Here is a 26,438-nt window from a genome sequence, read left to right as displayed (position 1 = left end):
GCTCAGTGCCGCCAAGAGCTGCATGGAAGCCAGTCCTAGAGGCCAGACTGAGGGCAGGAGATGCCCCTTTGGAGACAGACTCTGAGAGCAGCCAGCATGTGGTGGCCAACGCAGCAGAGGCCGGGGGGGGGGGGGGTGCTGTCACAGGAGCAGCAAACCTAGGAGCCTGGGTCTTAGGGACAGCAGAGAGCTCTGACCCATCAGGGAAACAAGGTTTTCCTGGGCTGAGACCTGTGGCCAGCCAGGAGGTCCTGCTCCATCTCTACCATCACAAGAGATCAAGGAGGTTGTGCAGGAGGCTGAGAGCTGCCGCCCTGTTTCTGGTTGAATTGTGTGCCCCAAATTCGCGTGTGCAGGTCCTGACTCCCGGCACCTCAGCGCTGACTGGAGACAGGTCCCTTAGAGAGGGGGCTCAGGTAAGACGAGGTCAGAGGGGTTGGGCTATTCTGCCAACCAGAAGTCTGGGGCCAGGAGTCTCCTGAATGGGTGCTGTCTCGCAGGGGTGCAAAGAGACTGACCTGTGAAAGTGTGGGCTGGGCCTCCTCAGTGTGGGCGGCCTCTCCCAGCCCGAGGGGAGCAGGGGAGGGAGGGCGAGCTTGCTCCCTGCCCCGTCTCTGCCCCACATCTGCCTGGCCCATGGTCTCCTGCCTTGGGACTTGGACCGGAACATACTGGGTGGGCTCTCCTGGTCCTCAGGCTTCAGATTGCTGACCTTGGGAACCATCAGCCTCCATGACAATGGAAGGAGCCCATCCCCTTTAATAAATCTATTAGTGCGTATTTATCCCACCGGTCCTGCTCCTCAGAACCCTGACCAACGCAAAGCTCACCTGAGAAGCACGTAACTCCCAGTTGCTGGGCCAGCCTCCTGTCTCTGCCAGAGCAGATGGCACAGGCTTGGGACATGGTATGGGGCCAGGAGTCTCCTGAATGGGTTCTGTTCCTCCCCCATCAAAAAGGTGATCCTAGGGGATCCCTGGGTGGCGCAGCGGTTTAGCACCTGCCTTTGGCCCAGGGCGCGATCCTGGAGGCCTGGGATCGAATCCCACGTCGGGCTTCCGGTGCATGGAGCCTGCTTCTCCCTCTGCCTGTGTCTCTGCCTCTGTGTGACTATCATAAATAAATAAAAATTAAAAAAAAAAAAAAAGGTGAGCCTAGAGGAATGACTACGACAGGCAGAGGTCTTGGGGGCACATGTCTGTGTCCAGCAGCAGGGAGCACAGAGTGACCCACAGACAAGACGGCCTCTCACCTCGGCCACTCAGATGCTGCCCACTGGGCCCATGAGCAGAGCAGCCCTGGGGACAGATGAGGAGGCCCCTCCCACCAAGCCTGTCCCACAGGCCACCGGTGAGTCCCCGCTACAATACCATCCCTTGGGAGGTCAGCCGGTCACTTCAGAGACCTCTGCCTGTGAGGGGCAGCCCTGCATCTTTAGCAGAACCAACACAGAGGACAGGTTGGTCTGCTCTGAGCATAGAAGTTCAACCCACTCTGCGTGATGAGGGTCTACAGAGTGTTGGCTTGTCCAGCACAGCACAGGACCTGCATACAATGGCCCTGGACCACGGGACTCGATTTACAATGTGGCAGGAGGAGCTGCAGTGGGCCAGTGGCCATGCGGGTCCTAGCAGAGGCCACATCACCTAGAAACTGCCGCCGCTGGCCCCACAGAGCATTGGGCGGCCTTTGGAAAGGTCAGCTGAGTGAAGTAAGTCAATTGGAGAAGGACAAACATTATATGTTCTCATTCATTTGGGGAATATAAATAATAGTGAAAGGGAATATAAGGGAAGGGAGAAGAAATGTGTGGGAAATATCAGAAAGGGAGACAGAACATAAAGACTCCTAACTCTGGGAAACGAACTGGGGGTGGTGGAAGGGGAGCAGGGCAGGGGGTGGGGGTGAATGGGTGACGGGCACTGAGGGGGGCACTTAACGGGATGAGTACTGGGTGTTATTCTGTATGTTGGTAAATTGAACACCAATAAAAAATAAATTTATTATTAAAAAAAAGAAGAAAAAGTCAGCTGAGGCCCTAGCTTGGGGTTGATACCTATGGGGATGAAGTGTCATGTTGTAGGATGCAGTGTTCACTCCAAATCAATAAACATGGGCACTCTGTCCCCAACAAGGCTGGGACAGAGGGGTAGAAGCAGGAATGACCCACCTGGGGCCTGTGCCCACTGCCCTGTCCACTCACAGCTGTGCAGGTTGGAGGGGGCCACAACTTGACCTAGACCTCTCTAGGTCTCTACCTCTCTGTTCCTGCCCCTACACCCCTATGGCTGCTGCCCTGTCACTCCAGGTCCTTTGTCCAGAGACAAGGAGTCCCTAAATGAGCAGGGGGATGTGGCCATGACCATCAGAAAGCAGCAGGACTGCAGTCAGGTGACAGGGCCCTGGGCTGTCCACGAGCGGCCTGTCCAGGGCTGTTTTATTGGCTTGTGGACAGAGCAGCAGCCCTCCTGGGAAGGGAGTGAGCCCCAGGGGCTCTGACCCTCACGTGAGGCTCTGACTGGCCACTGCCTAGGCCAAGGGAGGTGGCCACCGGGAGGGAGGGGATGGGGCTCAGGCAGCCTGCCCTGGCCCTGAAACCAGCTGTGGGGCAGCGGCTATAGTCTGTTGTCCTCCAGCAAATGCCCAGGGCCAGAGGGAGCTGCACCACCGACCTTCACTCTGAGGGATGCCTGTCTCAGCAGGAGGGATCCTCAGCTCCAGGGATGTGCCCTGGCGTCACACGAAGCCTTCCCCCTGCAGGCCTTGTCCTCTGCTGCCCCCAGTCCTCCCCACAAGACCTCCGGCATGGACGTCTGTCCCACAAGGAACCTCAGCCAGCTCCCCAACACTGAACTCCAAGACGTCCAGGCCTCTTGCATGGCGGGCACACCCGAGTCTCTCTTCCTGAGGCCTGGCATTTTGCACGTGGTGGGCACGGCATGCCCACCCTGGTTGTCAAAATTCTCAATGATTTCCGTCCTGGTTTCGGCAGTTCCAGGGTCCCCATGAGGCTGCCTCAGCCCCCCCACCCAGGACACAGTCAGAGCACCCAGGGCACATCTAGGAGCACTGTGTCCAGGCCCCTCTAGACTGGCTGGCATGACGCAGTGCTGGCGGTGAAACACTGAGTCTCACCTGGGCCTCCGGGGTGGCCGTGACCAAGTAGCATGGACCAGGGGGTGTAAACAGCAGATGTTTATTCTCTCGTGGTCTCGAGGCTGGGAGTCTAAGACCCCAGTGTAGGGCGAGGGAGAATCCGGTTCAGTGCCTCCCCCCAGGGCTGGCGGGTTGCTGGTCATCTCTGGGGTTCCTGGCAGGTAGAAGCATCACCCTGGTCTCTGCCTTCACCTTCACACACCTTCTCCCAGTGTCTGTCTGCTTTCCCTTTGCCTGCTGCATCCACCAAACAGGACCCCCCGGGCCTGGGCATCCCCAGCCCCAATCCCGGCAGGACAGTTCTAGCCTGGGCGTCCCTGCGTCCAAACAAACTCCGGAGCCCAGACAGACCTGCCTTCAACCAAACTTCCCATTCTCTGTCCACTTGACCTAGGCCTTCTCTGTTCCTGCCCCTACAGCCCTATCTTGCAGCCACCAGACAAAGCCAAAAATATATACCCCCAAATCAAGTGCACGGAGACAACCCACTCCTGGCTGGCCACCTCCATCTCCCTGGGGCAACCACCTCCAATCAAATACACCTCAAACTTCCCCGTTTCCACCCTCATGGAATTATCATTCACACACCATAAAATCCATTCATTTGAAGTGTATAGTTTGGGGGCACCCAGCTGGCTCTGTAGGTGGAGCAGGAGACTCTTGGTCTCAGGGTTGTGAGTTCGAGCCTCATGGTGGGTACAAACGTCACTTAAAATTTTTTGAAATCTTTAAAAAAATTTAAAAATCAAGTGTACAGTTCAGTGTTGTGTGTGTGTTTTAAAGCATATATTCACAGGGTTGTGCAATCATCACCACCGATTTAACATTTCAACATCCTCAAAAGAAACCCTGCTCATCCCCGCCGAACCCGGCCCCAGGAGAGCACGAATCAGCTTTCTGTCTATGGATTCACCTGTTGGCAAACATCACAAATATTTCACATCAATGGGATTATACGACATGTGGCCTCCTGTGTCTGGCTCCCCTCACGCGCCAGCCTGTGTAGATCTCATCCTATTCTACGGCCGGATGGGATTCCGCGTCCTGGATGGGCCACACTTGGCTGGTCCACTCATCACCGGTGGCCCTTGGGACGTGTTCCCCACCCCCCCCCACCCCCGGCCTTTGGCTGCCGTTTGAGTGTGCGTAGGTTTCCGTTTCTCTGGGAAGCATCCGAAGGGGAACTGTTGGGTCACACGGTGACTCTATGTTTAGCCTCTGGAGGAACTGCCCGTCTGCACCCTGCGTGGCTGCAGCATTTCCCATCCCCGCCAGCGCTCTGTGTCTCCACGCCCTCATTCCTGCATCTCCACGCCCTCATTCCTGCGAGTGAGTAGACACTAGCTTTTCTTTGGTGGCTGTCGTGAAGGGCGGGAAGCCATCCGTACCTCCCTGACGACTAGTGATGCTGCTGAGTATCTTCCCGTGTGCTTATTGGCCATTTTACGTCTTCTCTGAAAAAACGTTGATTCAGATCCTCTGTCCATTTTTTTAAGTCGCGTTATTGGTGGGGTGAAGTGGGGAGGGAAGTGGAGGTTGTTAAGAGTTCTTCGCAGGTCCTAGCTACTCATCTTTTATCAGATCTATGATTTGCAAATATTTTCTCCCATTTCCTGGGTTTTTTCCACATCCTCCGTGATATCCTTTGACACACCAAAGTTTTAAAGTTGGGCCACAGGTCTAACTAATGTGTGTTTTTTTTTTTCTTATGTTGCTTCTGCTTTTGGGTTCGTGTGTAAAAAACTATCGTCTAAGACAAGGCTGAAGATGTGGAGGACTGTGATCCATCTGAGAGCATTTTGAGTTGATTTTTGTGCATCGCGTGAGGTTGGGGCCCCTTGACTCCGTGGCGAGTGGATGCACCCAGCTGTCCCAGCACTGTTGAGAAGACTGTTCTTCCTCTCACCGAATTGTCTGCCCCCCATCACCACCGTGCTGTTGAAACCAACAGACCAGCAATGTGTGCAAATGTCCCTGGGCTCTAGGGATCCTCAATCTGACTTCACGCGCTCTGGTACACAGGGGCACCACTGTGGCGTGATGACCGCAGTTCCCACTAAGCTCCTGTCAGGAAGTGTGCGTCCTGCAACTTTGTTCGTCTTTTTCGAGGTTGTTTGGGCTCCTCTGAGGCCCTGGCGGTCCCCAGTTATCTTCAGGATGAGCTCATGAAAAGCCCGCCGGGGTTTCAACAATGACTATATGGAGGCTGTGGGTGAATTTGGAGAGTCCTGGCTTTGCAACAGCACCACATCCCCCGATCTGGGAGCCCTGGGTATCCATCCACTCAGATCTTCTCCATTCCTTTCCACCACGTTCCGTCACTCTCAGTGTGCAGCTGTGACACTTCCTTTACTAGATTTATTACTGGGTATTTTGTTCTGTTCCCAGCCATTGCAAGTGGGGGCGTCTTCGTGACTCCCCTTTTTGGGTGGTTCATTGCTAGTGTACGTTGTTAGCACGCTGCTGTATTCGGATTATAAACTTTCTTTTTTCTCTTCCTTTTTTTTTTTTAATTTTTTTTTAAATATAAAACCATCCTGCGCCAGGCCTGCCTTCCAGTCTCTGCCAAAAGCTGGGATGGTGGCTGACTCCCTCCTGTAGCACACTCGGCTTCAACGGCCTGTTTGCTTCATTTGGGTGGTCCTCATCTATTCCCCTGGGAGACCAAGGGGCAGGGGCGGGGTTCAGTGGCCCCCCCCACCAATAGCACCTGTGCTCCGTGGGAGCCGTCAGCTCAGCCCCTGCAGCTGAGCCTGCCAAGAAGCCTCTTAGTCTAGCAAGCCTAAAGGAGACAGAGACCTCCCACCTCCCCTAGGCCAGGCCCTGCTCCACATTTCACCCGCCCAAGAATACTTGGAGCAGCATTACCACAGATTGGGAAACTGAAAAACCAGCATTAAATCGTAGGGAAGACTCGGAGCCAGACCCGGGGTGGGGGTAGAGCAAAGGCCCACTCTTCCTGCCAGGCTGTCCACCCCCTGGCCATCCTCCTCACACCCCCAGCCCCCTTGCCCTCAGGGCAGCCAGCCCCTCATAGGATGGTGTCTCTCCCTGTCCCAGGGACACAGTACAGGCAAGTCAGTCCTTCATTCTCTAGCAGCCCCTCTGGGTGCTCGTCCTTTCTCAGATGTGCCCCCTGAATGCCCACCTGCCCCCATTGCTCCAACCTATGTCATCTCAAGGCCACCCGTGATGTTTAGCTTTGCATGTCAGGGTGAGCAGCTGCCGGGTGACCAGACTGGCCGTGATTTCTGGGGGCGTCTGGAAGGGTATCTCTGGACGACATGAGCTTGAATCAGCAGACTCGGCACAGTAGATGGCCCTCCCCAGAGTGGGTGGGCCTCACCCAGGCCCCTTAAGGCCTGGATAGACCAGGAGAAGGAGGAAAGAGGGATTTGCCTCCTTGTCTGCCTCACCCGCTGAGCTGGGACATCTCATCTCATCTTCTCTGGCCCCGGAACTGGGACTTACACCACCGGTGCCCTGGTTCCCAGGCCTACAGGCTCAGGCTGAATCATAGCATCAGCCTTCCCAGGTCCCTGGCATGCAGGCGGCAGGCAGTGGGGCATCCTGGGCTTCTCGAGCACGTGAGAAAGTGTGCAACATTGGACCTCCTTACATCTCCTACTGCTGAGTCTCTAGAGAGCCCAGAACCACCGCTGGTGGGTCCCCTGTAGTCCCCACAAGGTCAAGATGGTGGGCCACTGGGTAGAGCACTTCGGAGGTGGTCCCAGGGCAGAGCCCACCTGTGCCAGGCACCCAGATGTGGCTCATTTCCCCTGTGATCCCGGGGGCCTGTAGCGTGGATTCCTCTGCGGGGCTGAGGCACCTGCTGACATATGCCCCCATTCAGTGCAGCAGCCAGGCCTGTGCAGAGACCCTCAGGTGGCCCCCTGCCCCCGTAGTCAGATCTAACACAGCTCCATGATGGGCTTCAACCCAACTGCTGGCCCCCTACATCAGCATCTAGCTCTCTTGCCCCTTTCTGCCCCCATCTCCTGGCTTATTTCTTCTCCTCCAAATGTACCCGCTTTGCCTGGAATGCTCTTCCCCAGCAGCGCACAGGTCTGGCTCCTTCTCAGTCCTCGGGGCCTCGGTGTACCATGGACTCCTCCATGCCCCCAGCACTGGGAGACTGCCCACCTGATACTATTAAATTATCCTGGGAATTCCCGCCCTTCCCAGCATTGACCTGATTGGTGTGGGGTGACATCCATCACCTCGAGCAAGTTCTAAGGTCCTTGAGAGATGAGGTCCTGGCTGTCCACCTCCCGCAGCCAGGATCTAGAGTAGCACCTGGGGCGCCCACTAACTAGTGGATGCACACCTGAAGACAAAACACGCTACCTGGACTTGACTTGCTCTGAGGGCCGGTGGATGGAGCTTCTGCCCTCCACCTAGCTCCCCGATGGTGGGCTCATGAGCCCCCTCTGCTCCCCTTCCCAGAGGGCCCCGGAAAGGCCTTTCTCAGAGGATTCATCCCACAGCTTTGGCAGGAAATGAACCTATCACTGTGGTCAGCGGGGGCCTGATGGGAGAGCAGAGTGCCCAGGACAAGTACGCAAGCATCCTGTCACCCTGGAGACCTCTTCTGCCTCCTTTTCTGCAAAAAGAATCCTAGCAGGGCCACCTGGGGAGCTCAGTCGGTGAAGCATCTGCCTTCGGCTCAGGTCAGGATCTCAGGGTCCTGGGACAGAGCCCTCCATCAGGCTCCCTGCTCAGTGGGGAGCCTGCTTCTCCCTCTCCCTCCTGCTTGCACACTCCCTCTCCCTCTCTCTCTCAAATAAATAATCTTTTTTTAAAAAAAAGAACCCTGGCAGACCCCAAGTGAGGATGTAAGCCATTTTTATTATAACGTTATCTCAACACACACAAACACTACACTATGTACAAACACGTGTGCATAGCTCTTATACAAGCAGGAAGCCAGGATGGACTTTGATTTTATTATTATATTTTATTTATACCCCAACTTTCTTTTTTAAGTAGGCTCCACACCCAACACTGGGCTTGAACTCACCATCTCCAGATCAAGAGTCCCATGCTCTACCAAGTGAGCCAGCCAGGTGCCCCTGGAACAGATTTTTTTAAATTAACCACCAAGAAAACTACAGAAATAAGAGTACAGAGACAGGAGTAAGCTAGGGCTGCTCCGGCTAATAGGAAGCTGCTGGCCACCCAGGGCCATTCCCACTGCAGTGAAGTACAATGAAAAATCTGGGTCCTGCTGGGTGGTGGCACTGGCCCCGTGTCAAGGGGTCAGCAGTCATTTGTGCCAGGGTTACACGGAACATTTCCACTTCTTCATCCGAGAGTCACCAGGCCACAGGTCCGCTCTGTCACCTGGGGAGAAGCACTGCCCACTTGATGGGTCCCCTCCTGCCCGCATCCCCATCAGCCTGCCCCCCCCCGCCCCCATCTTCAGAAAACCGACTTGACTGTGGGGCTGGCCTCCACCGGGGTGAGCAGAGTACACAGTGTTTGGAGGCTGTCCTACAGGTGGCTGGGGTCTCCTGGACATTTAACACCGGTCACCGTCTCAGGGACCTTTCCAAGCAGACTCTGTCGCCGTGCTCAACAACTGCCCTTACCGTGGATGACCAGGATTTTCAAGCCAGGCCGGCTGGCTGTCAGGCTCATCACCCACCCTGGGGGGCACTCGCTGCTGCATCACCTCCTCCAGGGAGCCTCCTTGGATTGTCCGAAGCGCCTGGGGACGGCCGAGAGAAGGGGAAGGTGTTCGCAGGGCGCCGCGAGGCCGGCCGGCGTTGGGCTGGGGGCACCCAGGTCTGACCCCCGCGGAGCGCGCGCTCCGGGGGCGGGGCGGGGCGGGGGCGGGGCCGGGGGCGGGGCCGGAGCGCCCTATAACAGGCGGCGGGGGCGCGCGCGCGGCCAGAGAGCGAGCGCGCAGCGGCGGCGGTCGACCCAGCGCGCCCCGGCCCGGCCTCCCGCGCCCCGCGCCCCGCGCCCCCGAGTACCCGCGCCCCGAGCACCCGCGCCCCGGGCCCGCGCCCCGCCCCGCCGCCCGCCAGGCCCCGCGCCCCGCGCCCCGGCCCGGCCCGGCCCGCCCCGCGCACCCCGCAGGCCGCTCGCCGCCCGCGCCGCCATGGGGGTGGAGGGCTGCACCAAGTGCATCAAGTACCTGCTCTTCGTCTTCAATTTCGTCTTCTGGGTGAGCCCCCGGCGGGGGGCGGGGGGCGGGGGGCGCCGGGACGCCCCGAGCCCGGCAGGCCGCGCGCCCCACTAGGCCGCGCAGAGGGGCCACCTGTGGGCGCCGGGCGGGGGGTGGTCCGGGGCCGGCAGACGGGCGGAGGGGGTGCTGCGAGCCGGCTGTCGGGGCGCCGGGGCCGGGCCGGGGCGTCCGGGGGGCCGTGGGGCTGAGCCCGCCGAGCGATGGCGGGCGGCGCGGCGGGAGCGGGCTGGGGGCCGCGGGCCGCCGTGAGGGGACCACCCTGCTCCGCCGGCACCGGGGGGGCTCGGGGGGCGGGGCTCCCGGCGCCCCGCCCCCATGAGCTCATCCGAGCCGCCGCCCCTGGAAGGACGGGGGGGGGGGGCGGGGGGCGGGGGGCAGGGGGGCCGCGCACTCGGTGCGGTCCTGGGAGCCCTCGCCCCACGGCGGGCCCAGCAAGCCCTGCCGCCCCGGGGATGGCCGTGGGGGGCCCCCAGCGGCCCGCGCCTGGTGGGGCCGGCCCCCTGCACTGCCCCCCCCAGCCCGGGGTTGCAGCCTGCCCCGGCCAGGACGCGGTGGAGGCTTTGAGGGGAGTGGGGCCAGGGCGGGCAGGGGGCCCCGTGGACCCGAGCGCCTCTGGGCCCCTCCGGAGCCTGGGTCCCAGGGGATGCCCAGGTCTGGGCTTCGGTCTGAGCTTGGACGTCCACCTTGGAAGAGGTAGCCACAGGATGTTCATCTTGGGGTGCAGGAGGGTCTCAGGGCCGTCAGGCTGCTGACCTGCAAGTCGCGTTTTCCTGGCCTGGGTGGTAACTGCTGGCCAGGAACGCTGGAGCTTTGGCTTTGTTTCGGTTTCCTGCCTGTGTTGGAGTTGGGGAGGGGCCCCGAGTGGGTGCAGGAACCCCTCTCCTGGCGCTGCCCTGCCTCCTCGTGGCCAGTCATGTCCCCCCCCCCACCCCCCACCCCCCGCAGGACCTGGGAACCTTCCTGGGTGGCTGTGTGCTGCTCGCCACCCAGGCTGCTCACTCCTTCTGGGAAAGGACCATGACAACATCTGCTGGACAGTGTATTTCCCAAGTAGACGCAAGAGGGTAAACTTTTAAAATGGTCCCCAGAGCAAGTGTGTGGGATTGGGGACATCTGTTTCCGTTCTGGACATCCGAGGATCCCAGCGTGGATCTTGGGGCAGTGAGGTGTTTGGGGTGGCGGGGACAGAGACTGGACTGAGCTTTAGCTGAGGGTGAAGTGGAGGCATTGCCCCCCGCCTGGGTGGGAGGCACAGCTGGGGGTCGCTGTGGCCACTGGCCTCTGCCTGGGGAGTGGGGAGCACGGGGACTGTCAGGATGGGCCAGGTATGACCTTAACCATGCCTGGGGTCTTTGCCGAAGAGGTGGTGTTGAGTGTCGATTTAGTATTTGCCTGCTATGGCCTGGGTGTATAGGGGTCGGGGTGAAGGGACACCCAGACACCCCTCTGCTGGCCTCTGAGCCCCTCCCCTACCAGCGGAGCCTGGATGTGGGGTGAGGACCCTGACCAGGAAGTGGAGGGTAGACAGACATAGAGGCTGTCTTCTGGAGTAGATTCTTGTCCTTGGGCTGAGTGTCAGCTCTGGGTAAGTCCCTCCCCGCTGCCCAGCTTGGGAGGTCTCCAGGGCAGCCCGCGCTCACCTCCCAGCTCTGCTTGAGCGAGTCCGGTAGTTCCCCAGGCAGCTGGGCAGAGGCCTGACACATCCCCAGGGGCTGCTCTTCATTGAGGCTTGAGGAAACGTTTCCAGGCCTCTCCTCTCCCAGCCACCCAGCTGAGCACTCAGCGCTGCGTCCCACGGTCCAGTTGCCTCGGTCCCACCCACCCCTGCAACAGACATGCAGAGCTGAGCAAGGTGGGGCTGGGGGCCACCACTGTGGCAGAGCCCCTCTCTGCGGGCGTCCCGCCTCACCTGGCTGGCAGCATGGTGCCGAGGGGCTGGTTCTGGGTGGTGGAGCCCTGTCCCCTCTGCTGCAGTCCTGGGCCTTGGAGTCCTGCCCCCTGAGGTGGACGTTTTCCACGTCCTGTCTCCCGGGGCTGGCAGATTAGCTAACACCCTTCAGGCGAGCTCAGGAGGTGGTCGTAGGGCACGGATGGCCGGCAGGAAGACTGCTGTCCTGCTGTCCTGGCCCGGTGTGGGCTGTGCCTCGGGGAAGGGGTTTCGGATGCCCCAGAGGGTGGTGGGTGAGGGAGGGCACCCCAGTGCCTGGCCTGACTCGCTCACTGTGCACCGTGGCCACCGTACAGGAGTGGGTGCTGAGGGGGAGCCGGGAGGAGACTTTGACAGTGGGTACCTGCATCGGGGCAGTTTTAAAAGTTTCATTTCAGAGAGTGAAAAGGCTCACACATGGGAGCAGGCCTCAAAGGCAGCCAGGCTGGCTTCCCCAGGAAGGAGTGCGTCTCTCTCCTCCTGGAACCAGGACTTTGGGACCCCAGGTGGCATGCACTCAGCATGCCTGACCACAGCCTGACTTTGGGGCTCCCTGGCCTGGCAGGCATCAAGCCACGAGTAGGACTGCAAGCAGCAACCGTGGCCAAGCCTGGGAGACGATGGCGCAGACACCCTGCCCCGCAGCGTGGAAATCCTCCCGGTTGGGGGTGGGACCCGGAGCTTCCTGGCAGAAGCCTGTGACCCTCGAGGCTCCTGCTGCTGGGCATTTCAGGAAGAGCAGAGGCTCCCTCCCTGTGACCTGGGGCAGGCAGCTGGCATGCGTGAGCCCCGCTCGCTTTCCTCATCTGTGAAGTGGGTATGATCACAGGCCTCTCTCTGGAGGCTGGCCAACGAGAGCACAGCGTCCTGGGCCTGGCCACTCCTCTCGCCTAATGCCTTCGGTGGCCGCCTTCCAGAGGCAGGGCAGCCAGATGAGGCTGGGAACAGGGCTGATTAGAAGCCTCACTAACTGGCATTTAATTCTTGCTTCCAGACAGCACATGACTGTCTGTCACTTAGTGGTGCTCTCGCCTTCCTTCCGGGAGAGGGGATGTGTGACCCTGGCAGGCTCTGGGTGGGGGTGGGGATTTCCTGTGCCGGCTTCAGTGGGGTAGGCTAGTGGATGGAGTGAGTGTCAGAGCTTTGGTTGTGGGATAAACGGCTTTGGGCTGAGACAAGAAGAGGAAGTCTGTGGTCTGTCCCTGGAGCGAAGCGGTCCCCCTCCAGGAGGATGTCCAAGTACCAAGAGGCCTGGGACCCTGGCTGGTGTGGTCCCCACAGCCAGCTCAGGTCTGCCTCCAGAAGTTCAGTGGATCCCCTATCTCTAGCTCATACTGCTTCTAAGTCTGGACAGGGAGACCGACCTGCCCCAAATCATCCACCCCATGGCTTTATTTCAGCACCTGAAACCCTGTGAGGGTAGAACCTGGGTCATCCAATCAATAAGCCAAAGTCCAGGCCCTGTGGGAGAGGCTGATGATCGATCACCTTTGCACTGGCCCAGTGTTTTGGGGTGGGGATGGAGGAGACACACAGGAGCTCTGCCTCTGGCCCTGGCACCCCAGGCCCCAGCCCGGGGCACGTGGTGAGGGCTGGGTGGTTTTCAGGCCTGAAGCTGCCCATGGCCAGGTGCCTCGTCCTTGACTGAGAACTAGGCCTGCCTGGAATCGGCCCTCAGGACCCTCCTCCCAACTTATTTTCTAGTGTGTCCTACACAATGTGGTTTGATCCAGTGTGCCTCCAGAAAACCTCTAGACCTCTCAGGGTCCATTCCCCCCAAAGTACACATAGTTTCTACTTTGGGGCCTGGCCTAAACCCCCCCCCCCCATGGCTGAGCAGGTGCTGATTCACACAAGACCACTTGGAGGCTTCCAGGTGCACCCCCAGATGCTAGGGGAGTCCCCACGGGCAGGCAGGGGCCCATGCCCAACAGGCTGGCTGAGGATTTCCCTTGCTGCATAAGCTAGCTGCCAGGGACGGGGAGTCCACCTTCCCTGGGCATGACGTGGGGGCTGGCCAAAGGGAGGGTGCTCCAGGCCTGGGGGTAGGGGGCTGGCAGCACAGCCAGGTCCTGGGGGTTCATGTCTCCTTGTCCCCGACTCTGACTTTGGGAAGTTAGTGCTCCCTACCTATCTCTGGTGACTGGGTGACATGGTCATTGTCAAGATGATGAAAGACAGGAAGCCAGGGCCACCCGCCCTGCAGAGTCCGTGGCTGGGTGACCCACCCTAGCATCTGTGCCGTCCCACACCCGGGTTGGCCTGGGTTATAAGTTGCCGTGGGGGGACGTAGAACAGCTCCCTGTAACCTGTCTTACCTGTGCTATCGCCTATGGGTGGGTTCTGGGGTTGATTCTGTGCTGCAGCTGACGGCTGGCTCCTGACAGTGGACGTGAAGCTCAGGCTGGGACCTGTGGCAGGGAGGTGCCTGTGTGCGGCTGGGGTAACGGGAGTGAGAACTACCCGCCTCCCTGGGTCTCCAGTCCTGGCGCTGGGAGGCCTGAACCCAGGAGTTCAATGTCCTTGGTCTTGGGGGGAAGATGTGGGGGCTTCAAGAGGCAGTGGGTTTGGGAACCACCAACCGTGGTCCTGCCGCAAGCTCGCAGGGAGCTCACCCTCTCACATAGCTGTGGCTCTGCTTGGCCCGCACTGCTTCCTAACCCAGGGGCTCGGCCACCCACCTTTCGGACAGGCGACCTTTCACTTTGTTGCCAGGGTGGTAAGAGCTCCAGCTCATACAAGGTAATGCTCCCCAGGGCCCTGGGCTGGAGCTGCCCCCTTGGGGCCTGGCCATCATCAGGCTTGCTAGGGCACTAGGAGGCTGAGGTCCCCAAGTGACCACGTGAGGAGGTCCAGTACTTCACAGCCTGGCATGGCTCCAGGGCTGGGGCTCCCCGGGAGGGGACCAGGCCGTCCTGATGCACCCTGGGAGCCCTCCACCTGCTCTCTGCTCCCCTGCCTGAACCCCCACCCCCCATCTCACTCTCTGGTAGATTCTGGGCCACCCAGACCCTCCTTGTCCAATACATGTGGCCTGCTGCAGCCTGACCTGTGTCCTTCGGCAGGTCCCTGGGATGTCTGCAGGGGCCCAGGAGGCAGAGGGGCTTCCCACAGTGCAGTGGGTTTGGGGCAGGGGAGCAGGACACCCCTGGCTTCACTACCCAGGGATTGGGCCGTGAGATGAGGGTCTGGCCCTGAAGTGGCTCTCAGGTACCCCTAGAGGTGGCAGGGATGTGGAAGGGGCCTACACTCACTTCTTGGTGGCAAGTGGCTCCTGCATCTCCTTAGCTGGTGGGAAGGCCTGGGTCATGACCCCTTTCCTACCTACTCTTGGATGCGGGCCAGGAGGCTTCCTGAGGTCCGGGGGCCTCTGGAGAGGCTCTGCTTCCTGCCCAAGGTGAGGGTCTCCGCTCTTCCCTCCACACTTCCTGCCTTGAGCTGCTCCCAGAGGCCACAATGGGGGCAGCTGCCCACCCCCCCCCACCCCCCCAGGAAGGCCTGAGTTGGGCCTGTGTCACCCAGGGAGGAGTCTGGCCCTGTCCACTCATTGTGCGTGGGGAGTGAGGGTCAGGGTGTAGGAACCCAGGACCCCTCTGCAGCCCGAGGGGTGACGTCAGGATCCCCCCTGCCCTGCAGCCCATCCTAAAAGCGTCTGTGCCGCACCTCTTCCCTCTGACTTAGCCCCATGTCCCCGAGAGCATTTTCAGCCTTACTTCCTGCCTCTGGCCTTCACTGCTCTGTTGATCAGGTGGGGGGGGGGTCTCCACCAGAGCCCTAGCCAAGTGGGTGCTTCCTGGCATGTGTTCCCGCGAGTGGACATACTCCTGGACGTGGGGAGTCAAGGGAGCAGAGCTGGCCTGGAGCCTGGTGCCCCCGCCCTCCTCGTGGTGGGGCTCTCCCCCACACACCCCTGCACCCAGGCACCCTGTGCTGCTGAGAGGGCGTGAATGACGTGCGCTGTCCTTGCTGCCCGCGGCCTCATGTGGGTGGGACTGGGCTGAGCACTCGGGCCGTGGAGGCCCTGCCAGCCCAGGGCACGGCCGCCCCAGGCCTGTCCGGGCAGCACCCGCTCTGTCTCACTCCCTTTCAGCCGCTTCTTGGAAACGGCAGGCGGGCCGGGCAGGAACCCAGCGTGCCTCCTGTCTCATCTGATGCCGCTCGTTACTAGTTCTCAGAACGGAAGAAAAAAGAAACAGAAACAGAAGCTTTCACAAGGCCCTGAACCGGGCACACCATCCCCGCTGCTGGACCCTCCCCCAGGCCCGGCTCGCTGGCACCCTCCCCCGCACCCCTGCCTGCCCTGCTGCCAGGCTTCTCGGGGCACGGCCCTCCTGGGGCCGGAGCAGATGGCAGCGGTGACCCTGGGTTGGGGGCGACACCACTGCTGGTCCGCTTGCTGGGACTCTCGCTGCTCGTGTCCTCGTGAGCCAGCCGCGTACAGTGGCGTTGTGCTAGGCACCATGGGGATGTTGGCTAACTTTGTACCTTCATCTTACAAAGGGGATGAGGACGCACAAAGACATGGAGGTGACCCCAGGGTGGCGCAGGGCACACGCTTGGCCGCCGTGCTCCGGCCCCGCCCCCGCCCTCTGCTGTGACCCCTGCTGTCCCCCAGGGCTGGACTCCTGTTCTGGAACATACATCCATGCTCCACCATTCCCCTTCTTGGATGCTCAGACATGGGTTCTGTGGGCAAGACGTCAGCACGCCACGTCCAGGTGCTTGCTGCAGGCCTGGGGAGCCCCAGGGAGCGTGGCACATCCGGCTCCTCACCTCGGGGCCCAGGTGGCACCGGCATGGCAGTCTGGATCCTTTGGGACCCAGAATATTGGCCCCTGAGAGCCTTGCTTACAAGTTCCACCTTCAAGGATTGGCTGGGCCGCTGGGGGTTTTAAAACGGCTTTATGGGGCGTGAGGTACACAGTATGTATTTCAGGCGCACAGCTTGCTGAGTTTTGACACGGGCAGACCCCTGTGGCTGCCGCCGCCTCGTGATCAATCGTGGACACATCCATCAGTCCCCAAAGCGTCCCCGGGGCCTCAGGATCCCTCCCCCACCCCAGGCGGCCAGGGCCTGTGGTCTGTCACAGCGCATAATTAGCATTTCTGACACCTTTGTATAAAGGAAACTTTTTTCTTCTTGGTCTGGCTTCTGTCATTCCTCACAGTTATCAACCGAGTGGCACACTTCTTTCTGCCGCTGGGACTCCCCTATGTGGCCGCACCCCCCTTTGCCTCTGTTTGTCCCATCTGACCGCCAGTGAAGGACAAATGGGTGGGACCCAGTTTGGGGCTGGGAACACTGGGGCCCAGGTCATGGTGTGGACACTTGAGTCACTCAGTCTCTGGGCGAACTCCTGGGGTAGCAGGTGCGGGCCAAGAGGCCAGGAAGCAGACCGCCCCACTGCTCCTTCCACATTCCCATCAGCATGCAGATGGGGGGACAGGAGCCCTCCCTTCCCTGAAGATGGCTTTCCAACCCCCTCTGGGGCAGGGTGCCACCTGGGTGGGCCTCTCCCTTGCAGGCGACCTGAGGTGAACATCTGCTCCCTGCCACGTGGGTTTCCTCATCTGGAAATGGGATGGTCCTCCCACCACTGTGTTCGCCTGGCCCCACCCAGGGGTCTGCTCAGGGAGGGCAGACTGGGGTAGCAACTGGGGGCACATCAGCACCAGGCCCTCCCCAGCTCCAAAGGTGGGACCAGCTTCCCTGTTGTTACCCCGCAGGTGTGAGGGCCTGGGGGCCACAGAGGAGTCTGCAGGAAAGCCCTTCCAAAGGGGCAGAGGTGGCAGCTGGGGGTTAGGAGGAGTACAGTCCCAACCACACTTTTGTTAGGACTGTGCACCCCAAGACACTTGTCTCCCCAGCTCCTGGGGTGAAGGGGCTGCACAAGGAGCAGTCCCAGCCTGGCCAGGGGGCCTGCACCGCTACACTGATGGGGATGGGGAGGCTGAGTTGGGGCTTGTGTCCAGGGCTCTGGGACTACAGAGGGACTACAGAGGGAGGCCCAGGACAGGGGCTTCCCCACCCCTCCCCCTCCGCCCTGGAACATCTCACAAAGGCAGCTCTGGACCACAGTTTCAAAACAGAACAAGTAACGGTTTCAAGCCAGAGTTACCACGGCAACCCTCAGCCTCGTTGCGCCGCCTCCCTTGGAGCCGCAGATGGCAGCCACCTCGGGAGGAGCTGAGGGCTCTGGGGCGCCCGCCCTGCCCCCACTGTCCCATGGGCCCTCTGGCCTCTCCTGTCAGTGACAGGTGTCACAGAGAGGCACAGGGTGCTGGGAGCCCAGGGCCCTGCCCTTGGAGGGCTGTGCGGTGTCCACAGGGCCGTGGGAGGGGACCCTGGCCAGAGCAGGTGCACAGTAGGCCCTTGGTGGACCTCCCCATACTTGCTGGAGTACAGGATGGAGCTGCAGAGCCTTGGCTGGCCCTCCCTGACCAGACCTGGAACTTTGGGAGAGGTGTGCTGGGAAACAGAAACCCCAGGCTGGAGGGGCATGGACAGAGCACCCTCGCTTGGTGTGTGGAAGCCAGCCCCCCACCCCCAGTCTTACCAGTAGCTGAGCCCAGAGGAGAAAGGCCTGGGCAGCTGCTGGGGCTTTTTGTGGGGCGGCCCGCAGTGCTGGGGCTCAGTCACTCATGCCCCACTGAGCAGGTTGGCCCCACCCACCATGTCAGGGGTCTGCTCCCTGGCCGGGCCTCGGGGCAGGTGCTTTCCTTGAGGTCTACTTCTCAGTTTCTGCTCCCCGTAGGTCACATAGCTCTGGTCCTGTTGCAGGGGCAGGGGGCTGGGGTCAGTGTCTGGTGCTGTGGAGGCAGGTTGGGGGATGGCCTCAGTTGCCAGGCCACGCATGGTAGGAAGAGGAAGCCAGGAGCGGATGGCTGCGCAGCTAGGCCCTCCAGCCTGCGCCAAGGCTTGTAGCCCTGGGAGCAGATTCCACCTCAGTGGGGCATCCAGGGCTGGGACAGCCCGGCAGAGAGGAGGCCAGGGACCTGGAAGGTGGCCCGGAGGGCAGCAGGCCACTGGCTTGGGCTGGTGAGATGCTCATGTGTAGGCCAGGCCCTGGTCTTTGTTTCCCTTCAGGGCCTCCCCCTCCCCACCCTCCGTAGGTGCCCTGTGCTCGAAGGACGGTGAGTCTCTGAAGGGCCTACCAGAGCTGGAAGCTCCTGTTCTCCTGCCAGGCTCTGAGCACAGTCCCCTTTCCTGCCCCAGCTGCTCGGGCAGCCCCTCCCCTGGCCTCTGGGAGCACAGCGTGCTTCCTTCCTCCTGTAGCGGCTTCCCTTCCCAGGGCTGACAGCAGCAAGGATTTATCCCACAGACGGCCGGGCCCCTTGCCCTGCAGCTTCCTGGATGCCACCAGCCTCTGCGGCCTCGCCTTATCTAGTTCCTCCATCAGCCCCACCAGGGCCCTGGTGGCATCAGATCCCCACCCCTCTCTCTCTGGGCACCAAAGACTTGGAGTCCCCTCCATGGGGTTCCCAGATGAGCACAGGGCTGCTGAAGCCACCCCCTTGGAGGAGGGCCTAGCAGTCCCTGGGGTGCTCAGGTCTGGTGTGGACTGTGGCCGGATTAGCAAGTAAAAATAAAGGACATCCAGTTGAATTTGAGCTCCAGATAAAATATAAGTGCTGTTTTGACAGAAGTGTGCCCCATCAGTATCAGGGATGTGGGCCCATATCCAGGCCTTCCTTCCTGGGGCATCCCAAACACCAGGTCAGTGAAACAGACATGTGGAGCCACCTGGAGGGGGCTGCCCTGGACCCACTGGCCAGTCGAGCCGAGGGTCCCACACCTGCCTCAGTGGGCATTCAGGGGATGGTATAGCCCACCTCAGCACTGCAAGTAACCCTGGACCCGTTCTTTCCCCAGTTGGCTGGAGGCGTGATCCTGGGTGTGGCCCTGTGGCTGCGCCATGACCCACAGACCACCAACCTCCTCTATCTGGAGCTCGGGGACAGGCCTGCACCCAACACCTTCTATGTAGGTAAGTGCATGTGGGGTGGGCCCAGAACCTGGCTGGCACTGGGCTGGGGGCCAGCAGGAACGAGATCCACCAGGGTGTCTGCCAACAGGTGGTCAGGAAGGGCTTCCAGGAGGAGGCAGGGCATGGGCCAGGCCAGTGGGGCTTGCTGCAGTGCTGGGCTGCTGGGTGTGGAGGAGGCCTGCCAGCGGGGGCTCTTGGGGAGAGAGAGTGAGACAGAGATACTGTGGGTGGAGTCAGGTCAGCCTGGGGCCCTGGGGAGGGGGGGGGGCGTTCGGAGGTGGTCCAGCCTGGCTGGGTGGGGGGTGCATGGGGCAGGAACCAGGCTGCCAGGCAAGTCTGGAACATCCCAGGGTGTGTGGGTGGTTGGGACTCACCAGTTGGCCTCTGGGGGCGGACTCGGGGCAGGAGGGGGAGCTGTCTCATGGTGGGTATTTCAGGGGAGGCTCCCTGGGCAGGGGCGGGGCTGGATGCCTGCCTGGGCCGCTGAGGCCCCTGAGGGGAGGGGGACTCTGGGCCCGGGGTGGGGCAGGGGCCAGTGTGCCTCAGGCCTCCCCAGCCACACCTTGCTGCCTTATTAGGCTGCGTGTCTGCCTCCCAGGCAGCAGCTGTGCCCTCAGGGTGTCCGTGGGGCTGGGGGTTGAGCCCCCACCCCTGCCCCCCTTGCCTTGCAGAGCTGCACTCCTCCTTAGGTTGGTCCTGAGCCAGCGGGAGGCAGGGCCTGGCCCTCATGGGGCTCTGGAAGTCTTGTTTCTGTCCTTTAAAGGAAGGCCTGGCATGGCCCTCCTCCTCCCCAAAGGCCTAGCAGCAGGGCAGGAAGTATGTGTAGGCCTCTAGGTTGCGGGGCTCTGTATTAGGACCAGAGCCACCCCACTGGCCTGGTGCAGTGCGTGTGGCCTCGACAGGGTCTAGGTCCTTCCCAGCTGGTGTTCGGTGCCCCCCCCCACACACACACACTTAGGATCACACTCGGTTGCTGGAGTGGGGATGGCCCAGGACACCCCAGGAGCATAGGGGGCATGTATGCCCCATCCCAGCCCATGACCCTCTGTGACCTGCAGGGTCGAGAGGTCTGACCCCGGAGCATCAATGAGGTGGCCCCTTTCTTCCCTGGAGATGGGAGCCTGTGGCTCTGGCAGTGGCCTCCGAGGGCCAGCTGACCTGGGGCGGGGGGGGGGGGGGGAGGGCGGGCTCCCAGGCCTCTGTCTCCAGATTCCTAGGCTCCCCTGGGTGGTGGGGCCTCTCCCAGGTTTGAGTCTCTGGAGGACAGGGCCCCTCTGCTTGCCTGCTCCAGGGATGCACATGGGGACCCCCACCAGGGCCTGGGCACCCTCAGGAGTGGGACTTTCAGCTTTGCCCACTTGTCCTACAGGCCTGCCTCCCCTTCCCCACAACCACTGGGCAGGACCCCACATCCTGCCTGTGGGCTGCTGCTGTCTGTGCGCCCTCTCCAGGACCCAGCATGCCATGGGTGTGGGCAGTGGTTTGGGAAGGGGTCACCCTCCTGCCCCATGGCCAGAGCTGCTCCTGCACTTATAGCCCTCCGTCTGGCCCAGCATGGTAGAGGAGCTGAAGGCTCCCTGGGTGCAGGCCAGGTATGGGCTGGGCAGGCTGGGGACACTGGTCACAGGCTCGGGCCCAGGCTGGGAGGAGTGAGGCTGCAGGACTGTGCCCGAGCTCCTGCGGGGAAGAGGTCCCATAGGAGAAGCTTATAGGGGGCAAAGTGGGTGTTGTCCAGAGGCTGTCCCTCACAGCTACTACACTGGGCTGTTGCCATGAGGCTGACCTTGGCTTACACACTGAGGGGAGCCTGCCCTGGGGAGGCACCTGGAGGGCGGAGTGGAGGCAGGGCCTGTCAGCCCTAGGCCTGAGCTGCTACTGTGTCCCCCATGGGCTGCTGTGTCCCCGCCCATCAAGGACTGGTCTTCTAGAGCCTCCCGCTGGCCCCAAGGTGGGCCAGGCCTGCCAGGGCGGTGGGGGAGCAGATGTAGGCCCTGACAAGGGTTCTTTGTCTGATGCTGGCAGAGGGGCAGGTTAGCAGGGCACACTCAACACCCCAGGCAATGCCACAGGGCCTGGTGGGTCCCCAGCCACACTTGTGGGAACCAGACCCCGGGGTTCTCGAGGAGCTGCGGGTCAGACGCCTGCCCCCGGGTGTCCGGCCCCTGGCATGACCTAGAACATCTGGCAGCTCCTCCCTGCACCTGTTGCAGTGTGCCCAAGCTCCCGTAGTGAGACAGGATTGGGGACCCGGGGACCCATGTTTCCTTGAGGTCCGAGGGCAGGGAGACTGAGCTGCAGGGTGCTGTGCCCCCTGGGCAGGAAGCCCCTGAGCCAGCCATGGCCGGAGGCCTCTCTTCCGCCAGGTCCACCAAGTGCTGTCCAGAGGCTTTGGCCAGGAGGAGGCCCTCGGCCATTTCCCAGCACAGTGTTTGGGCCTGGATGCCAGGCTGGCCAGACCCTGGAACCTGGGACCTTGGCTGTATGGACAGGGGCTTGGGCTGCTGTGATGGCAGGGGGACAGGCCCAGGCCCAGGATTGCTGGAAGGCCACAGTTGGCGTCTCCCAGTGGTCTCAGGGCCCTGTGTGGGTGGGCCAGGGGAACCTGCACTCCCCTGTGGTGGCCCTCCCTGCTTGCCCAGGAGCTCGTACCCAGCCTGGTGGGCAGCCCCTGTGTGCTGTCACCACGCCATCCTCCATGGGGCCAGGCCCCCTCATCCAGCAGGCTCCGGTCCCTGGGATCAGAGCCTCGGAAGCTGGCTCAAGCCCTCCTGGGGTTATGTCCCCTCCTCTCCCCTTGAGCCAAGAGCAGGGCCCTGTGCACCTGGAGAGGATGATCCTTTGTGGTCATCACCTCATCCCAGGGGCTCTCGGGAACCAGAGTGGGTGCAGGCTGCACGGGCCTCACCCCGGGAGCAGTTCCGTGTGAAGCTCTGAGGGCAGAGCCTTCTGAGTGCTCGCCCCTGCCGGTCAGTCCCACCGGGCCCCCTCAGCGGCCTGGCTCCAGGTGCAGACATGCAGGGGGGTGCTCACTCCGACGGCCAGGCCGCAGTGCCCTCCACTAGGGCAGGGGGGCCCAAGTCCTGGGCTGGGGGTGGGACGCATGGCTGGAGAGGGGCCGTGGCCTTTGGGACGCTGCTCACTGAGGGTGTCCCTGCTCTCCCACAAAGGCATCTACATCCTCATCGCCGTGGGCGCTGTGATGATGTTCGTTGGGTTCCTGGGCTGCTATGGGGCCATCCAGGAGTCCCAGTGCCTGCTGGGGACGGTAAGGTCGTGAGTGGGGCTGGGGGACACAGAGACAGAGCCTGGAGCTCTGCTGGGTGCATCCCTTGCCAGTGTGGGAGGCCGTGGAGGGGGGCTCGCAGGGCAGCCTGGGGACCTAGCCCAGAACGTCAGCCCCAACGTCCCTTTCTGGTCCTGAAATCTGGTCCTGGTTGACTGCTGGGATGTCTGGTTCCAAACTCAGAGTTCCACAGTTTTCCTCTCTGGTTTTAGTAAAAAGCCAGAAACAATAGGGCCATGTCCCTTGGGCCAACCTCCACGGGGACACAGAGGCCCAGGCAGTCGGGAAACGGGGCAGTGGGTGGCCGTGTCACGATGCTCCCTTCCCGTGGGCAGAGGGAGAAGTGGGGTGTGGAAGGGGCTTCCTTGGGACCCCAGCCCCAGCCTGTAGGGCTGCTGAGAACACTGGCATGTCACTGCTGGGACTGACTCTTCCCCCTCGCTGCTTTTCACCTCCGCACGGCTGCTCCCTGGATGGGACGTGCGGAGTGGAGGCCAACCCCACACATGCACCTGCGGGTCACTCGGGCGTCCGGCATCTGCGTGACCCCACGCCTGTTCTCACCCCGCATGTCTCTGCCCTCCCCTCTGGGTCCTGCATGGCCTTCCCAGTTCTTCACCTGCCTCGTCATCCTGTTCGCCTGTGAAGTAGCTGCCGGCATCTGGGGCTTTGTCAACAAAGACCAGGTGAGCCCGGGATCACGGTGGTGGGGCCCATCCCAGCAGGGTCAGGAGGGAGGGGTGCCCGCCTGCTGCTCAGGTTGGGCCTACCCTGGGATCGCAGGGTGCTCTTTGGGGCTCCCCCTGGGGCCTGCCTGGTAGAAAGGCCACGGAGGGCTTTCTGGAGGAGGTGGCGCGGGGGCTGAGGAGAAGGCAGGGCCACCTGTCTCCCAGCCTCGAGTGGTGATGGGGGGCAATCCTGGTCTACCCTGGAAGCATTATCTTCTCAAGAGAGCCAGGTGAACCGCTTGCCCCCCTCTCTGGGGTGGTCCTTGCTGTGGGGTGACCTCGGCCCTCCCGCACACCCTCCCCCCAGATCGCCAAGGATGTGAAGCAATTCTACGACCAGGCTCTGCAGCAGGCCGTGGTGGACGACGAAGCCAACAATGCCAAGGCCGTGGTGAAGACCTTCCATGAGACGGTGCGGCAGGGGGTGCTGGGGGTGCAGGAGGGTTGTCCTCCGTGAGTGAGGCCCGGCTGGGGTTGAATCTGGTCTCCGTGGGGCACTGGAGACCTGGAAGCCCTTCTCCTGGAGGGCCGTGGAGCCCTATCTGGGACCCCCCCCCCCCCGCCCAGGGGATTGTCTGGGACCTGCAGGTCCCCTGTGTGAGCCAGATGGGCAGTAGGAAGGCCTGGGTGTGGGGGGTCTCTGAGCAGCACAGCCAAGGGTGGAGGGGATGAGGAGTCCTGGGCTGTTCTTCTTGAGGAGCAGACCCTCCCTGGCTGGGGCACCCCTGGGGCTTGGGCAGCCCACGGGGTGTATGTCCCTGGCCGTGTCCCTGTGGTCCTCTGTGCACACGGCCCGGGCTGACCGCAGGTGTCCTCCGTGCAGCTCAACTGCTGCGGCTCCAGCACGCTCTCCGCGCTCACCACCTCCATGCTCAAGAACAGCCTGTGTCCCTCTGGCAGCAACGTCATTAGCAACTTGTTCAAGGTACATGGAGCCCACTGGGCCGCCCAGGGTTGGCCCCACGTCGCGTCCAGCAGCCCAGCTGGGTTGGGCCCCTGGCTCTGCACACAGCACCTTCCGTTTCCACATCTGCTTTATTTATTTTAAACATTTTGAGAGAGAGAGTGAGCGAGAGGGAGAGGGAGAGAGAGAGAGAGAGAGAGAGAACACGAGCAGGAGGAGGGGCAGAGGGAGAAGCAGACTCCCTGCTAAGCAGGGAGCCCAACACGGGGATTGATCCCAGAACCCGGGACCTGCCCTGAACCCAAGACAGATGCTTCACCCGCTGAGCCTCCCAGGCGCCCCCTCCACGTCTGCTTTAAAATGGACGTGAGATAACCTGGCAGAGACCAGGCCCTGGTGGCACGTCTTCAGGGAATCGAGCCCCTCCCTTCTCTTGCCACAATGACCCCGAGCCGCTGCACTGAGGGGCCCGAGGGCCTGCACTCCTGACCGTCGGCGGGCTGTCCCCCACAGGAGGACTGCCACCAGAAGATCGATGACCTCTTCTCGGGGAAGCTGTACCTCATTGGCATTGCAGCCATCGTGGTGGCCGTGATCATGGTGAGTACACGGGCCAGGCATCCGCGCGAGGCGGCCCCACAGTCTCCGGGTGCTGACAGTCCCACCCACCCGTCCCCACAGATCTTCGAGATGATCCTGAGCATGGTGCTCTGCTGCGGCATCCGGAACAGCTCCGTGTACTGAGCGGCCCCGGCTGCACCTGCTGCGGGGAGGGCCGCTGGGAACCCTGCAGGGCCCCTAGAGTGACCGGACATTCTGAGGAGGGGCCGTCAGCGCCTGTGTATATAACTTCTCTGGTATTACTCTGCTACACTTATTAGCCTTTTTACTTCTGAGGTTTTCTGTCCTGAAGTCCCCCGTTACCTTTTGGGGCTGAAGTCACCTAGAGACGGCGTGTGAGTGGGCCTTGGGGACCGTGAGGCAGGGGCCGCTCTGCTTCTGCAGCTGCTTGGGGGCTCCGCCTGCTTAGTCAGGCCTCTCCCGGGGGCCCGGGGGCCCCGGGGCCCACCCACCTGCCCGCGGGCTGCACGGCTCATGCCTTTTAACCCTCGTTCCTGTCGCCACTTGTCCCGAGCCGGGTCTGCCAGCAGCCTTCACCTTCAGTGCACCTGTCCTCTCTAACTCGTCACCTTCAGCTGTAATTACATCTTCAAAGTCATTCAATAAAGAAGGAAAAACCGGGCATGCTAACAAACTGTCTGGCCCCTTCCTGTGGCTGCGGCGTCTGAGACCCAGGGCGCAGCTGGAGCGGCAGGTGGGCCGGCATGGGTGAGGCTTGGCTCAGCTCCGCGGACCTTGCAGGGTGTGAGGGGCCCCTTTGGTGGGCCCGGTGCCACCGTCAGCAGCTTCCACCCAGCTCACTCCCCTACCCACTCTGTGGACACCACTGCCCAGAGGGGGCACTCAGGTAATGTGGCGTAGAGCCTGCAAGACTCCCCTCCATCCTGGGGGCCCGCTCTGTAGAGGACAGGCACACTGACCCTCCCATGCTCCGAAGGGACTCTTCAGAGCTTCTAGGTGTTCCGTGGAGAAGCTGGGGAGCAAGGTCTCAGCCACTGTGTGCGGAGTCCACCCGACCCACCCCCGTCCTGGACCGGGGCCCAGCTGCCTCCTCCCACCCCCACCCCCTCGGGAGTGCCGGGTGATGTCACCATGAGCTGAGTGCAGGCACTGACCTGGTGTATGCTGAACTGGCCCCTTGAGGCCATGAGGGCCTGGCTGGGATTCATGTGGAGGGCTGACAGCTGCCTCCCTTGGCGCTTGTTTTGGAAACTGGCCCCAGCCCTACTTTTGGGGTCATCAGGTCTCAGTGAGGTCTGCCCCTCCTGCCACACCCCTCCACCTTGTGTGCCAGGGTGGGTCCCTGAGAGAACAGAGTGGCCCAAGAAGCAGCCCTGCTTACTTGCCCCTGCACGACCCTGGGGATCCTGGCCTGCAGGCACAGCACAGCCAGTCTGTGCTGGGGAGACCGGGACTGGGGGCGCCCCCAGGAGGGCGGTTCCCTGGGGCGCCCTCGCACAGCTGCACACTGCAGCTGCAGGCGGGCTGGGGGGCTCCCAGGAGGGCGGGTCCCTGGGGCAGCCTCGCACAGCGGCACACTGCAGCTGCAGGCGGGGCTGGGGGGCTGGGGCATCCCGACCTAGCTGCCCGGTGCTGCCGCAGGCCATGCTGGGCGGCCCCGGAAACGAGGGGTCCGCG

The 26,438-nt window shown here is 61.8% G+C and overlaps 1 protein-coding gene across 2 annotated transcripts; it reads left to right on the top strand.

The window, feature by feature from the left end:
• Nucleotides 1–9,170: 9,170 nt before the first annotated feature.
• On the top strand, nt 9,171–25,434 carry CD81 (CD81 molecule). Of its 2 annotated transcripts, none has more exons than XM_077862854.1 (8): nt 9,171–9,328; nt 19,150–19,264; nt 22,432–22,529; nt 23,159–23,233; nt 23,583–23,687; nt 24,099–24,200; nt 24,693–24,779; nt 24,861–25,434. In XM_077862854.1, the coding sequence occupies exons 1-8, from the start codon at nt 9,263–9,265 to the stop codon at nt 24,921–24,923; spliced, it is 711 nt and encodes a 236-aa protein (XP_077718980.1). In that variant the 5' UTR covers nt 9,171–9,262; the 3' UTR covers nt 24,924–25,434. The 2 variants fall into 2 exon arrangements, with proteins under 2 accessions (XP_077718980.1, XP_077718981.1); XM_077862855.1 differs by lacking the exon at nt 9,171–9,328 and adding an exon at nt 17,720–17,740.
• The last annotated feature ends 1,004 nt before the right edge of the window (nt 25,435–26,438 follow it).

Source organism: Canis aureus, chromosome 21 (genome assembly GCF_053574225.1).
Source record: "Canis aureus isolate CA01 chromosome 21, VMU_Caureus_v.1.0, whole genome shotgun sequence".
NCBI lineage: Eukaryota > Metazoa > Chordata > Mammalia > Carnivora > Canidae > Canis > Canis aureus.
This window is presented reverse-complemented; position numbering and strand designations above follow the sequence as displayed.

Coding starts and splice junctions, on each gene's coding strand:
- CD81 (XM_077862854.1), top strand. CDS start 9,263: ATGGGGGTGGAGGGCTGCACCAAGTGCATCAAGTACCTGCTCTTCGTC. Junction 19,265..22,431: donor ACCCAACACCTTCTATGTAG/GTAAGTGCATGT, acceptor TCTCCCACAAAG/GCATCTACATCCTCATCGCC. Junction 24,780..24,860: donor TCGTGGTGGCCGTGATCATG/GTGAGTACACGG, acceptor CCGTCCCCACAG/ATCTTCGAGATGATCCTGAG.